At 35.6% G+C, this 13,750-nt stretch overlaps 2 protein-coding genes across 2 annotated transcripts; one reads left to right on the top strand and one right to left on the bottom strand.

The window, feature by feature from the left end:
- The first annotated feature begins 238 nt into the window (after positions 1-238).
- On the top strand, positions 239-2,324 carry LOC116166456. The gene is made up of 2 exons (XM_031481407.1): positions 239-1,487; positions 2,260-2,324. Exons 1-2 carry the CDS (start codon positions 239-241, stop codon positions 2,322-2,324), a joined length of 1,314 nt encoding a protein of 437 aa, XP_031337267.1.
- A 1,447-nt stretch (positions 2,325-3,771) lies between these two features.
- On the bottom strand, positions 3,772-4,788 carry LOC116166455 (pyrokinin-1 receptor-like). Its single transcript, XM_031481406.1, has one exon. It carries the CDS (start codon positions 4,786-4,788, stop codon positions 3,772-3,774), a length of 1,017 nt encoding a protein of 338 aa, XP_031337266.1.
- Positions 4,789-13,750: the final 8,962 nt, after the last annotated feature.

Raw genomic sequence — 13,750 nt, 5'->3', positions numbered from 1 at the left:
ATCAAGAGCATCTAGAGGTGGAGGGGTTGGTATCTATGTCAAACAGGTATTTCAGTGTCAAGTTGTTAGTCATGAAGTGTGTGACGATATAGAACATCTGTGGGTACAAATTAAAATCAATAATAAGAAACTGTGCTTTGGTACTATCTATAGACCGAACGGTAGTTTTACTAATTTTTTATTAAAGTTTGAGGATTCCTTTGCACATTTTGTTCCAACTTATGATTTATTATTTTGTATGGGGGACTTCAACGTTGATGGGCTTAAACCTGATAACCATTACTATACCAGATTAGTCGATACCTTGAACTCATTTAATTTATTGCAAATTATTACTGAACCCACGCGAATTGCTCCTCACTCGTCTACATTAATTGATTTTATTATTGCTGGAGATGCCGTTTCTGTAGCGAATAGTGGAGTTGTTCCAGTGCATGATATTGCTGATCACTCTCTTGATTATTGTCATTTTATTCTTGATGTGATAGTTACACCAACCACTTTGATATATCGCAATTTCAACAAAATTGACCTACCCTCTTTTAATAATGATTTGTTTGCAATACCATGGTATCATATGTTTGATATTTCAAATTTAGACGATAAAATCGATTTTTTCAATAGTAATATGCTTTCTTTATTTGATAAGCATGCACCTATGTGCCCACATAAGGGTAAGTTTGGTGATCCCAAACCTTGGATTACGGAAAACGTTAAACGTATGATATCACTTCGTAACTCTGCTTTTAAACGCTTCAAACGAACTTCCAACGTTGCTCACTGGGACTATTACAAACAACTTAGAAATTTCACAACCACCGCAATTCGCAATGAAAAGAAATGCTACTTAACCCAAGTAGTAAAAAGCTGCAATGCTAAACAACTTTGGAAGAAACTGAATCAACTCCAATTATTGAGCAAGAAGAATAATTATATTCCTACAAATTTTGCAGATGCAGATGAAATTAATATGTATTTTTCTTCAACGCAACGCAGTTGCATACCTGATTTCGAACTCTTGGATTACTATAGCAGTAATAAATTTAACCCAAATAGTTGTTTCACTCTTTCCGAAGTTTTGGAGGAAGATATTACCAAAATATTATTTAAAGTGTCATCTAATGCTACTGGCGTGGACGGCATCAGTATAATTATGTTAAAACATTGTTGCCCTTTTCTAACTCCATATATAACTTATATTATAAACTATTGCATAAAATCTTATTCCGTACCTTCTGTGTGGAAGTGTTCTCTTCTTAAACCTATTGCGAAAGTGGCATCACCTAGTGGTATATCCGACCTTCGTCCTATAAGTATATTACCTGCCCTCTCAAAATTACTGGAAAAAGTTATTGTTGCGCAGTTGACTGACTATATTAATCAACTTCATGTCCTCCCCGCTACGCAATCTGGATTTCGTGCTGGGTATGGTTGCCCTGGAGCACTTCTCGATATTGTTGATGATATATTAAAAGCTGTGGATCAAGGTAACTGTTTATTATTAGCGCTTCTTGACTATTCAAAGGCATTCGACACTGTGAATCATTCTCTGCTTGGGTCCATTTTAGGTTACCTAGGTCTTAACGCTGAAGCAGTTGCATTTTTTCGTAGCTATTTATGTAATAGAAAACAGATCGTGTGCATGGGAAATAATCAATCAAGTCCTGTTACAGTACAGTCGGGAGTGCCTCAGGGTTCCATACTCGGTCCCCTACTTTTTACGATTTACACCGCGTTTTTATATAAGGACATAAAGCATACCAAAGTCCATATTTTTGCAGATGATACTCAGATCTATATCTCATTCCCTAAAAGTGAATTTCAAAGCGCAGTAAACAATCTAAATCTGGACCTCCAACAATTGTCAACAAATTCTAATAAATATAATCTTACCTTAAACTCTAATAAATGTAAAGTTATGCTATTTGGGAGTAAGAGGAATAGACTACAGTTAATAAATCTCACTCGAGTATCCATGAACGGTACAATACTCCCACTTGTGGATAGTGCTAAAAATCTTGGGCTCATTATGGATTCAGATTTGCGATTTAAGTTGCATATCTCAAAATTAATGCAAAAATCATATTTTACGCTGAAATTGTTGTATTCTCATAGGCATTCATTAAATCAACATTTAAAAAAGTTGCTTTGCGATACTCTCATTTTATCGAATTTTAATTATTGTGATGTCGTCTACAGTTCAAATTTGGATTTCTGTGAAATAAGACGAATTCAAATCGTTCAAAACTCCTGTCTTAGGTTTATATTTGGCGTCAGAAGAAGGGAAGGAATTTCCCATTACATTAGTAAGGCAGGTTGGTTGAAAATGGAAGATCGAAGGAAGCTGCATTGCTACTGCACTTTTTATAAAATAGTTGTCAATAAATGCCCACAATTTCTGGTTAACAAAATACGGTTCAGAACTGACACTCATAATATTAATATACGAAGAAAGGATTTACTTATTACAATCCCTAAGCACAATCTTCAGTTATATAAAAGGTCCTTCTCTTATTTAATAGCTTTTTATCTAAACAAACTAAAAATTAACTTTTCATCTATGTCGCTAGCACAGTTCAAAACCTTAATTAAAAATAAGCTTTATTCTGGTGAAGTGTAATACCTATAATTAATGTACACATCGCCGCCTGAGATCGCTCCGTGTGCACCGCCGGCCGGTTGGGTTGCCTACATACAGGCGTGAAATTCCAGAAGATAAATTTGGTTCTGGCGCCCTTATTTTGGATTTCCGACCCCAAGTGTCCTATATCAAAATACTCCCCTAGGCACCCCCTATACGCTCCCAAACGGTGGCAGGTACTATAGGAATCACCCTGTATATTACAGTGTCCTATTTGCGATATTTTAATACCATTGCATTAAACCACCATCATTTGTGACATCAAATATTATTTATGTTTCTTTCCCTATAAGTGTTGCATCCCTTTTAGTTTAGCAAGACGAGAATCAAGATCTCCTAGTCTGCATTGTTTACCCTTTTGGTAAGTATTCCTCCCCTCTCTCTTAATATTGATTGAAGACTATCCGGATTACTTTCACTGTTTCCTTTCTTTGCTTATTTGTGCTTGTATATAAGCACCCCACATATTCGCCCCGACCCACCTCTACTTTGCCTGAGCCCTGGCCTGAGCTTACCGTGTGCTTATCTAAGGCAATTTTGTCGCATTTGCACAAAGTGAACGTAGCACATGGGTGTGCCCTTTGTATTAGAATGCATGCCTCGCAACACTTACCTACAAATAAAACAAAACCTGCATCTGGCCGATAAATCAAAATTAGAAAAGGAAGACAAACTTTAGAAAATTCGCCCATTTATGAATTTTTTCCATAATTTTCATTTGGGCATATGTGGTTTAACAGTATTACTTCAACAACGGGTGTTCTATCCGTCACTTCCTGCTGATTTAGGTGAGACTGACTGATGTATAACACGGTATTTTGTACTTTAAAGTAATGTCTCATTACATACAAGAAGTACGGAAATATCTTCTCTTGAGATGAAACATATAGCTTTCATTTAAAACTTGAACTAAATGCATTAGTTAGGAATTATCCCAGCTATCTAATGTTATATGAAAATTGCACCACTTCCACTTCCGTAGGACACGAGACAGATTAATGGGAGTTAGTGGCAGGTCATGAGGAAACTTTTCAGTTGCCACGTTACCGCTATCTTAACCTCTCAGCTTGTAATTTAAGTAACGTTTCGACATAATACACCTATAGTGACCACAAATCATAATCTTACTATTAATTATATTCAAACTCACCTAACATCTCTACCACGTGCTTGGAAGCTTGCGAATTTCTGGAGTAGTTCTTCCTCCCTGCGTCCTCGTACATTATTTTTATATTGTCACTGTTTGAGCCTAACATCACCTTCATCTTCTTGTTGGGACTTTGAACGCACGTTTTGTTCTTATAGTGTTTTAGTTTTATGCTTCCGTCGCGATTCCTTGCACTCGTTGATTTATGTATTCTAATTCCGATTAGAACATAAAGGATTGTGATTACTGTCATCGGTGCAATAAAAAATACAAAGGTTGAAATTTCGAAAGCATGCGGAATCACAATGCGTTTCACTGTACAAACGTAGTGATCGTTCGATGTGCCATAACCATCCGGGTATTGTTCATAAAAAATGCCAAAAGCCATTGCTTGCGGTAAAGCTAAACACATCGCGAGTAGCCAAATAACAATAATATATTTCACCGCCCGAGAAAGCTTTGACATTGTATGAGACAAAAAGGGGTGGCATATAGCAACGTAGCGTTCTATCGTGAATGCAGTAATGGTCAATACGGTGGCGTTCGCCGACGTTTCTGCGGCAAACCCTTGTAGGATACAAAATATTTCCCCAAATACGTAAGGGTACTTTGACCATGTTGAATAGATTTCTGTCGGCAAGCCAGATATTAAAAGCAGTAGATCCGAAATTGCTAGGCTAAATAGATAGTAATTCGTAGCGGTGTGCATAGACTTATTACGAGCGATAACGATACAAGTACAAATATTTCCTAACAATCCCGTAATAAATATCGCAACGTAAAGTAAAGTAATCGGTACAACAACATAAAGCGAATCGCGTTTAGGTCCCCAATCACTAACTTCGTAGCTTAGAATTGGAAATCTTGAAGACACTTGACTTGGTAAAGTGACATTCGTAATTATTGGCGACTCGCTAATGTTTGTAAGTAGAGATCTTTTCATTTGATCTTCATCGGTTGCATAATTATATTCATAAAATGTAGATCCACGGTCTTGCATAATTCCAAGTCCAGTTTAGTTGAACTCATGTCGCACCTGAAACAAGAAGTTGCGATCACCAAAGATGAATTTTATAGAATGGGTTAATTATGCGTGAATAATTTCGGCAATAATTTAAAACTCGAGCTCAACCACCTACAACCGGACGCTTCAGCTATTACAATGTCTCTCTAGACTCTAGGGTAATATTTTCATGTAATGTACTGTATGAGGTGTAGTAAAACGGTACCATCTTTATAGCAATAGTTATTTATGTATTAAGGGCATAATAGCGATGTTTATATTCTCGAGGGCGACGAGTTAAAAAGCTCGAGGGCCTATGGCCCGAGAGCTTTTTAGTCGCCCGAGAGTATAAACGTCAGTTTATGCCCGTGGTACATACACAATTTTATGTTTTACAAATAGTTTTCTTCGTCAAAATTCGTTTACAAAATAATTCATTATGTTTGATCGAATATGCGTGGTTCAAATTTGTTAATGTCATTGAAACCATCCAAACGTCAAACGTAATTTTAAATAATTCAATTCATCGTGAATGAGGAAGAAGTTCCAGCAACTATACGAAATAAAGCCAATCTTGTGATTTAGTAGATATTGACAATCAATAATTGACGTTTCTAATTTTCAATGACCTGCAAATATTGTTTGTTTTTTCATTAAGTATAAATGAGTTACTATGGTGCTACTTAATGCCCTAGGGCATAAAGTGGTACTTTATTCCCGCGTATCACAGATATAAAATGTGCTATTATAGGTTAGTAAGACATAAAATGTATAATAAACGCAAAGTCACGTGCCCCCAGCTTATAAAATCTTATAACCGCGAGTGTAGGGAAATTATCAACTTTACGGCTGAACACTTAAGTGTAATTAATTTAACGCGTAAGATGGAAATTTTCATTTAGGTTCTTTGTAATGAATGTCTAAAATTTGAATGACTTTGAAACGATTGTAGGATGATTCGCCCCCGAAAATTCGCCCCGGTAAATTCGCCCCTGAAAATTCGCCCCCGGAATATTCGCCCCCAAGAAAACTCGCCCTCAAGTAAATTCGCCCCCGGACTATTCGCCCCAGAAAGATTCGCCCCGGAAAATTCGCCCCCAAGAAAACTCGCCCCCAAGTAAATTCGCCTCCCTAAGATTCGCCCCGGAAAATTCGCCCCCGGCAAATTCGCCCCCGACAAATTCGCCCCCGGTGATTCCGTTCCCTTAGGATTCGCCCCATAAGATTTATTAATCCTTGGAGGTAACAGGGCCAGCAGTTCATAAAATGAATGTTGTTTAATTTTAATTTTTTTGTAATAACTGTGTATATAAAGGGGGTAGAATAATAGCACTCAAATACCTGTTAACTAAAATATGAATAGGTAATTAAGATAAGGTTGAATAAAGTAAATACAAAAATCTGAAAATCAAAGTGACAACAGCAAAAAAGGAACTCTTATGTCATCAGTAATCCGTATTGTCATTTTTATACTTACATAATAGTAGGACACAAAGTATTTACTAAATTTTTGGTAAATGGTCAACGTTCAACATTTTTTTATCTCTAGTGGATACTTTGGACATTTTAAAACTTTTATGGCATTTGCACATTTTTGACCAAAATTCTCAAATTTAAGGGTGATCCGACGGGCTGAATTTGGAACGAGTACAAGAGTACCGTATAGCAGACTAATTACTACTTAACTAATAAATATATAAGCAAACTTTTTTTTATATTTTAAAGAAATGGGATGTTTCGAGTTAAATTTTTTTAGATTATTTTAATTATGATTTGATACTTCAGCAAACTTCATCAATGTTGGTGTTTTTCAACACAAATTTACATCAAATCTGGACCAATTTTCAAATGTAAGTCTAAAGAAAGAATCGTCCTTTGTTTATACATTGATGCCAAAAACATTTCAATACATCCATAAATGGCTGAGTATTTATAGACTCCTTTGTAAACGCAATTTGTTGTAAAATGTATTGTAAACATACGGTTGACGTTGAACCGTTGAATCAGCCTTCTACAGGTGAAAAACGATTGAATATGAACAATTTCGAGTTGTCAGTCTCGCCGTATTGAGTTCCAAATATCGTCATTTTTGCAAAAATTTATTTAATTAATTTAAACCAACCTATTACTTCCGAGGGTTAATAAATGTTATGGGGCGAATGCTACGGGGGCGAATTTGTCGGGGCGAATATTCCGGGGGCGAATTTGTTGGGGGCGAATTTACTTGGGGCGAATATTCTGAGGGCGAATTTACTTGGGGGCGAATATTCCGGGGGCGAATTTACTTGGGGGCGAATATTCCAGGGGCGAATTTTCCGGGGCGAATTTACCGGGGCGAGTCTTCCGGGGCGAATTTACCGCACACCCTTTGAAACAGTATTTCACAAACTAATATTTGAGGTTTCTATTTGTCGCACACAGCCGCAATCGAATTAAGATTTATTATCAAATATGATGTTAGGTGATGGCACAGATTCTCGTTTACCTTTACAAATCCACAATTAATGTATAATGTACTTCAACAAACCAGTGACAAAGATCTTTGTATATGCAGTGTCTTCAAGCTTCGATGCTCACCATGGGTGCCTTCGTTATGAGCAAAACGTTTCATATTGTTTTTTTATAATTCCTCCACTTAGTGATGATTTTGTCGCATTCGTAATAAACACTGGCAAGTTTCCTAACGCTGTATAGAAATGCAGTTAATTAATTTGCGTGTAGAATAACCTTAATTTGCTATGTTGTGTAAAATTATGAGGTGATTTCAAATTACATTTTTACTGTAATTCCGTTTCGTGTTTTTATCATTTAGTTTTTTGGTGAACATCTTGAAAACCGTTAATTTCTCATTGTTTAAACTTGTATACTTCGAAGACACTTTTTAAGACAAACCCTATGATGCTAAAAAAATAACCACTATTGTTTTATTTTTTATGGTTGGTAATATTGGTAGTTTATTGGGGTTGATTGTTAACGTATAAGGTATACAATGGGAAATTAATATGGTTTTCACGCTGTTCACCAACAATAAAGTACCTATGTCTGAATGATGAACACCCCAATTATAATTTACTTACTGGTAGAACCAGACCTACACGGTTATATAGATCGCTAGGAGAAAGAGCAAGACAGTGCATAGAGGAGATGCAGTTACAAAATGATGATATATTAGATATCACGAAGGTAGCTGTAAAGAACTGTGTTTTTGAGCGCCGACAGGAGATGTGGACGGAGACCGATACATCATTAAAAAGAGTAAAACCAAATCTAGGAGCACTATTTTTACCCAACTTGAGTAGAGTTGATTTGACAAAGCTGTATCGGCTTCGGTTGGGACACACCGCTATCACGCATGGTTTTTTGTTGGCAGGTGGAGAACAACCGTCATGTGATAGATGTGGTGTCGAATTGACACCCGAACACATACTTTGTGTTTGTGTAAAATACACAAACCTGTGTGATGCATTGAAAGTTGATGAAATATGGGAAAACAATTTTAGTAGCCATGATCACTGCAAGAATGTGTTAACTTTTATGCGAGTCGCTGGAATCTTCAACCAACTTTGATTGTTGAAGTGGAAGGACCTGTGATCACAATGAAAAGGGTGATAGGCTAATGGCCTTAGTAGCCGAAGCCTTAGGTGGGGTTTTAGTGAGTATACTCTAAGGGAGAGCCTCACACTACTCTGGAACTTCCTTCCAGAATGTGCATAAGGAGCATTTCCCCACCTACACAAAAAAAAACAATAAAATCGGTAAATTTTCGTTTTCCTTAAATATGAAAAGAAAATGAGGGTACCTACATTTAAAATTGTAATAGAAGTCAGCTAAGAATTCCGCAAAATGCTATTTTTTTCTAGGAACTGATATATCTAAGGTAAACAGAAATAGGACAGATTGTATAGAGGAATATAGAGTGGAAATAAAGTAGTCCTTGGAATAGAAAAATAACTATAGCGACATAGCGTATAAGCTAAAATTTGTCGGTGCAATGGCCATAAATGTTTAATAAATGAAGCAAATGGCAAATGGGTATGCTTTCGCAGAAAAAAAAACAATCTAATTGAGTTACCTATAGTTTACAATTTGCTCACTTTCTAAGATCCGTAACGGGTATATTCAATATTTCAATCATCCCGATCCCTTCCAAATTGACACGGTAACGTGAATTGTTAATCGCAAATGGAAAATCAATTACAAGGCTTCTGTTTTACGGTGATATAATACAAACAAAGTGTGATTTAATTCAATTGCGTTGAAAGCGAATTCAACTATTTTATCAAAGGCCCATTTCTAATACCAACTTTCTTACTATCGAACAATAAAATCTCTGTATTCAACTTACCACCTACACAATACCTATACATCATCTCCGGGTATACTCTGTAATAGTTTTAAATAAATGGATTGTAATACAATATGATCTAACGGGATGGAAAAATGTTACTACGATATTTCAAGTTGTTGGATTAATTATTTTAGTAGGAGATCTAGTGGCACATTTTTTAAACAGTTTTATTTTAGTTGGTATTTGGATATAAGATATTTATGTATATGCTAATAAGTACCTACCTAATAACACATCCGAGCGTCTGCGTCTGGCAGCAATAAAATAAATATAAATAAAATAAATGAACCATTAATTACACGTAATAGGGAATTGTTGCATTCATAATAGCATAAACGAAAACCATCACTTCCGTCCGATTGACGCAAATCACGGACCGTGGGCGCAAATGACTAGATGACCGACTTTAAACGCGACGTTCCGGATTCGAACCCCTGACGCGCGTTATTGTTTTATACATAATACAATAATGGTAAAAAAAAAGAAGCGTTTACTAGCAACACGTACGAAGAGGATTGTTGATCCGGCAAATCAACCACAGAAATTTTAACATTTATGCATAAAGAAGTTCATTTATTATACTGTTTGCATTTTCAAATTTTTAACCCTCTTCGACCACCCACCACCGCCTCGACATCCGTGAAATTGCTACCAGATGATCAGTTATATCCCTAAGGTTTAGACCTCACGTTACAAGTTACAATGTACATTCAGAGAGCATTTTTGAACTTGAGATTATTGTTTCCCCATAAATTCTATCTGAGTACTTCAATAAAGTTAATGTTATGCAACTCTCTGGTGTTATCACATTTTGCTCACTGTTCTCCGGTTTACTCATCCTGTATTACCCATGATACAACGCATAGTATTCAACGTGTTCAGAATTCTTGTCTCCGCTTTGTATACGGAATCTCTAAATATGACCACATTACTCATAAGTTATAAAGAACGCTAATTGGCTATCAATGACGAGTAGACGGCATCTCCAAAATGCTGTTTTATTTCTTAAAATCATTTCCGATAAACGGATAAACTTATACAATAAGGTCAGATTTAGGACTGACATTCACAATTTAAACCTTAGGCATAGAGGGTTACTAACTATACCTCAACTCTCAACATAAAACAGCACTATTTGAGCGGTCATTTAGCTACACCATTGCTGTGATGTACAATGCATTGCCGTCGCCTCTTAAGAGTTTACCAACTCGTCAGTTCAAAAAACAATTGTTTAAACTTTTATTTCACTCTTTAATTTGATTTCGTGTTACTGTTGATTATTCCTGTTCGTATTGTCTTTTATGTTTCAATCTGTTCATTCATCATTTCACTATACTTAGTAAGTAGTTATTCTAAAATAATTTTGTTTTCTTTCGCTGTTTTGCTCTGTACAAATATTCTCTGTTTTGTCATGGTGTAGATGGAAGAGCAGCGTTTTGCTGAATCTATGCCATGAGGTTCTAAAAATTTTTTTTTTTTTAATAAATATGATTATTATTATATTATTATTATTATGTTATTGGTAGATAACTATCTTATATCCAAATATGTATCAACAAAAATAAAACTGTTTAAAAAAAAATGCTCTTAGACTATTTACTTCTGACATGACTTAAAAATCCTTTGATATCCATAGAACATAGCTATGACTACTAGCTTATATGTTGCTGTCTAACTAACTAAATTCCACCGAAAAATAGCTTCTTTGGGAACGATCGGGACAAGACTTTCTTGTAGAATCCAAAATTATAAAAAATTAATAGGTTCAATGACACTTTAGTCGATCTCATCAGACTATTTGTTTTTATTCTTTTGGCGCTGTGTCACATCCCGACTGACGGTTATGTGGACCCAGGATCTTCCATTAGCGTTTTCGAAGGTAGGGATTGAGTCTGGGTCATTCAATATTATTGCGCCCGAGGTCATAGAGGTCGTCGCCTCTTTGGCTGGCAACTGTTCCTCCCCAAGCAGAGTGTTTGGCGCTTACGTCACCGCCTACTACAATTTCGCATTTGTGCTTACTGAAGATGGTCACAAAGAGGCTTATTTCCGAGACCCAATCTTGTATAAGCTCGATATACAGGTTGACTATTATAATACCTACCACCCTCATTTACATATGCAATTGATTGTGGTATGTTATGCAAGAACGATTCAATTTAGAAATTAGCGATTTAAATCGATATTATGATACTTGAATTAATGCTTACTGATTGTAGCGGAGCAGCTCTACTCAAATAGCATTTTCCCATTACATCTTTTTGGAATCGAATTTGCAGACTTGAATAGCATACCATTATCGACATATCGAATTTTTTGTCATCATTTAATCATAATCGACTTAATCGTTATTTTTTATTTGCGACATTTTCAATTAACAACATGCGAAATCAGATCCCTTACTAGTAGGCGTGAGACACTTTGTAACCCAAAGGCACAATCTCCAAATGAGTATATCTTTTGTCTGAAAAGGGATTTTAAAAACAATTTTGCTCCTTAACTCATCAAGTATGTGGCAGCGAATCGAATTTCGAGGAATTCTCTCCATTCCGTTGTCCGACCAATAATTGCATTGGATTTTTTTTTTCGAATTTTCAAAAACTAATTTCAGATTCGTGAATAGTCATGTTCAAAAACCTTGTTTTGATCCCCTCTATCACCCAATTTTTTTTACATACCTATATGTAACACCCTGTATGTGGCTAGAGAGGATTGAAGGAATGAGTAGAAAAAATATAGGGGAATAAGTAACATGTATCGGAAGGAACAATTAAAAGGGAGAACGAAATTATTTGGTCATCAGTCGATGGTCACTGGATGTACGAACACAAAAAAATGCCCTAAAAGGTGGGCGAAAACATAAAGTATGACACACAGTGGAAAAAATACTTACGGGCTGTTGGAGGCTTTAATGAAGAGGTGATTGAAACTTTTCCGCACCATAGAACGTAGATTATAACCGAGCATAGGGGATAGTAAAGGATTAAAGGAGCCAAAGAAATAGAAAAAGGGTAAAAACGGAACAATTGCTATAAGGAAAATAAAGGCGAATTTCACAATCACAAAGAATAAAAATAATTCTAACGAATATGTGCCCCTGGTAGAAAAACAACCGATAACACGCAAAAAAAATCCAATTATAAAACTAAAAATTAACGCTAACCTAAAATACAAACAAAACTAAATAAGAATTAGACGGGAAAAAGGAACGTAACGATATTCCTGGATAAATTAAATTATTAAGCTGAGGCAGCCGTTTCTCTTTGACTTCATTCCAAATTTTCTTCAATAACCCCCGACCCCTAATGTTATCAACTTTTGTTGGTTTTGGTTACTTTTAATTTTTCAAATTAAATACAATTTTAACGGATTTTTTATTTTAAAGAAATGGAACCGTTTCAGAGTATTAGGAAAATATATTGCTATGTATATAGCAGGCGACACATTTTTATATAAAACACGAATAAAACCAATATAATCCTCCTTTTATAATGAATAAACAATAACAAAGAACTTGAATTACGAACGGCGAGCATTTAGACTCAAATGCCTTCCAATCCACAGTTACAAGAGACAACCAGAAAATAGAAATACATGAATTTATATTTATCTTCATAATAAGTGAATTTATCTTACCTGTTTTGCAATATGAAATATGACAAAACCAATACAGTTCGCCTTCTCCTTAAACAATAAGAAATTGAAATGAACTTTAAACACTTTTCTCTGCAAAAAACAATATAAAGTATTAGTCCTGTCTTATGCACTGTGCTGTTTCAAATAACAGCTCAGAAATCAATAACCAATTACCAGAAATCACTTTTAAAGTTCCACACAATCCCATGTCCCCAACTACCGCCTACGCAAAAATATTTTTTGAGAGGGTGAGTGTTTTCAAACAACAGGTAATATGTAACTAATTTAGATATAAGGAGGAATATGAGTGGTTGATATTTACGTTTTATAGTGAATGTATACAAACGCCCTTTTGTGGCTTAAAATGCCAGATGGATTCTCGGTTGGATAGTATAGCGTCGTGCGACAATCCCCATGTGTTCGATCACATCACCAAGTAATCTAGAAGGTTTTTTTTAACTTTCGAGTTCGAGTTCATTCCCTTGTCCCTGTCATAGATAATCTTTATGTCCAATTTTATGGTATGTAACTGCGGTAAGAATTTCCGAACGTATCGATGTCACTCAAATTAATACGATTGTAGGATGGCTGCGCCTTTAATACCTAGTTTTTATCGATCGATGTAGAAATATGCGTGATTATGCCGTCACAAAGGCCTAATATGTCGTGCGTAACTTGTCAGTAGTTACTTATACGTAGCAGGGTAAAGGTGATTACAGCTTAAATCAATCAAAAGTTCGCATGACACCGAGAAGGGTTTTAATTTTAAGTGCTCGTAATTGAGTGAGGACTAGAATTTTCATACTTCACAAACTTATCGGCTTGTAACAAAACTTTATCTAACGCACAGACCTCCAGGTCTTTTACCTTTTTAAGTTAGGTTGGACCAACCTATGTTATCCAAGCCGTTACTGTCACAATAATGATATAATCTCAAACTTTAACAATCTTTATAAATGGCATACTGTATATTAA

This window comes from Photinus pyralis, unplaced genomic scaffold, assembly GCF_008802855.1.
Source record: "Photinus pyralis isolate 1611_PpyrPB1 unplaced genomic scaffold, Ppyr1.3 Ppyr1.4_LG3b, whole genome shotgun sequence".
NCBI classification, from domain to species: domain Eukaryota; kingdom Metazoa; phylum Arthropoda; class Insecta; order Coleoptera; family Lampyridae; genus Photinus; species Photinus pyralis.
Note: the sequence above shows the minus strand (reverse complement) of the source record. Positions and strands in the feature narration are given on the sequence as shown.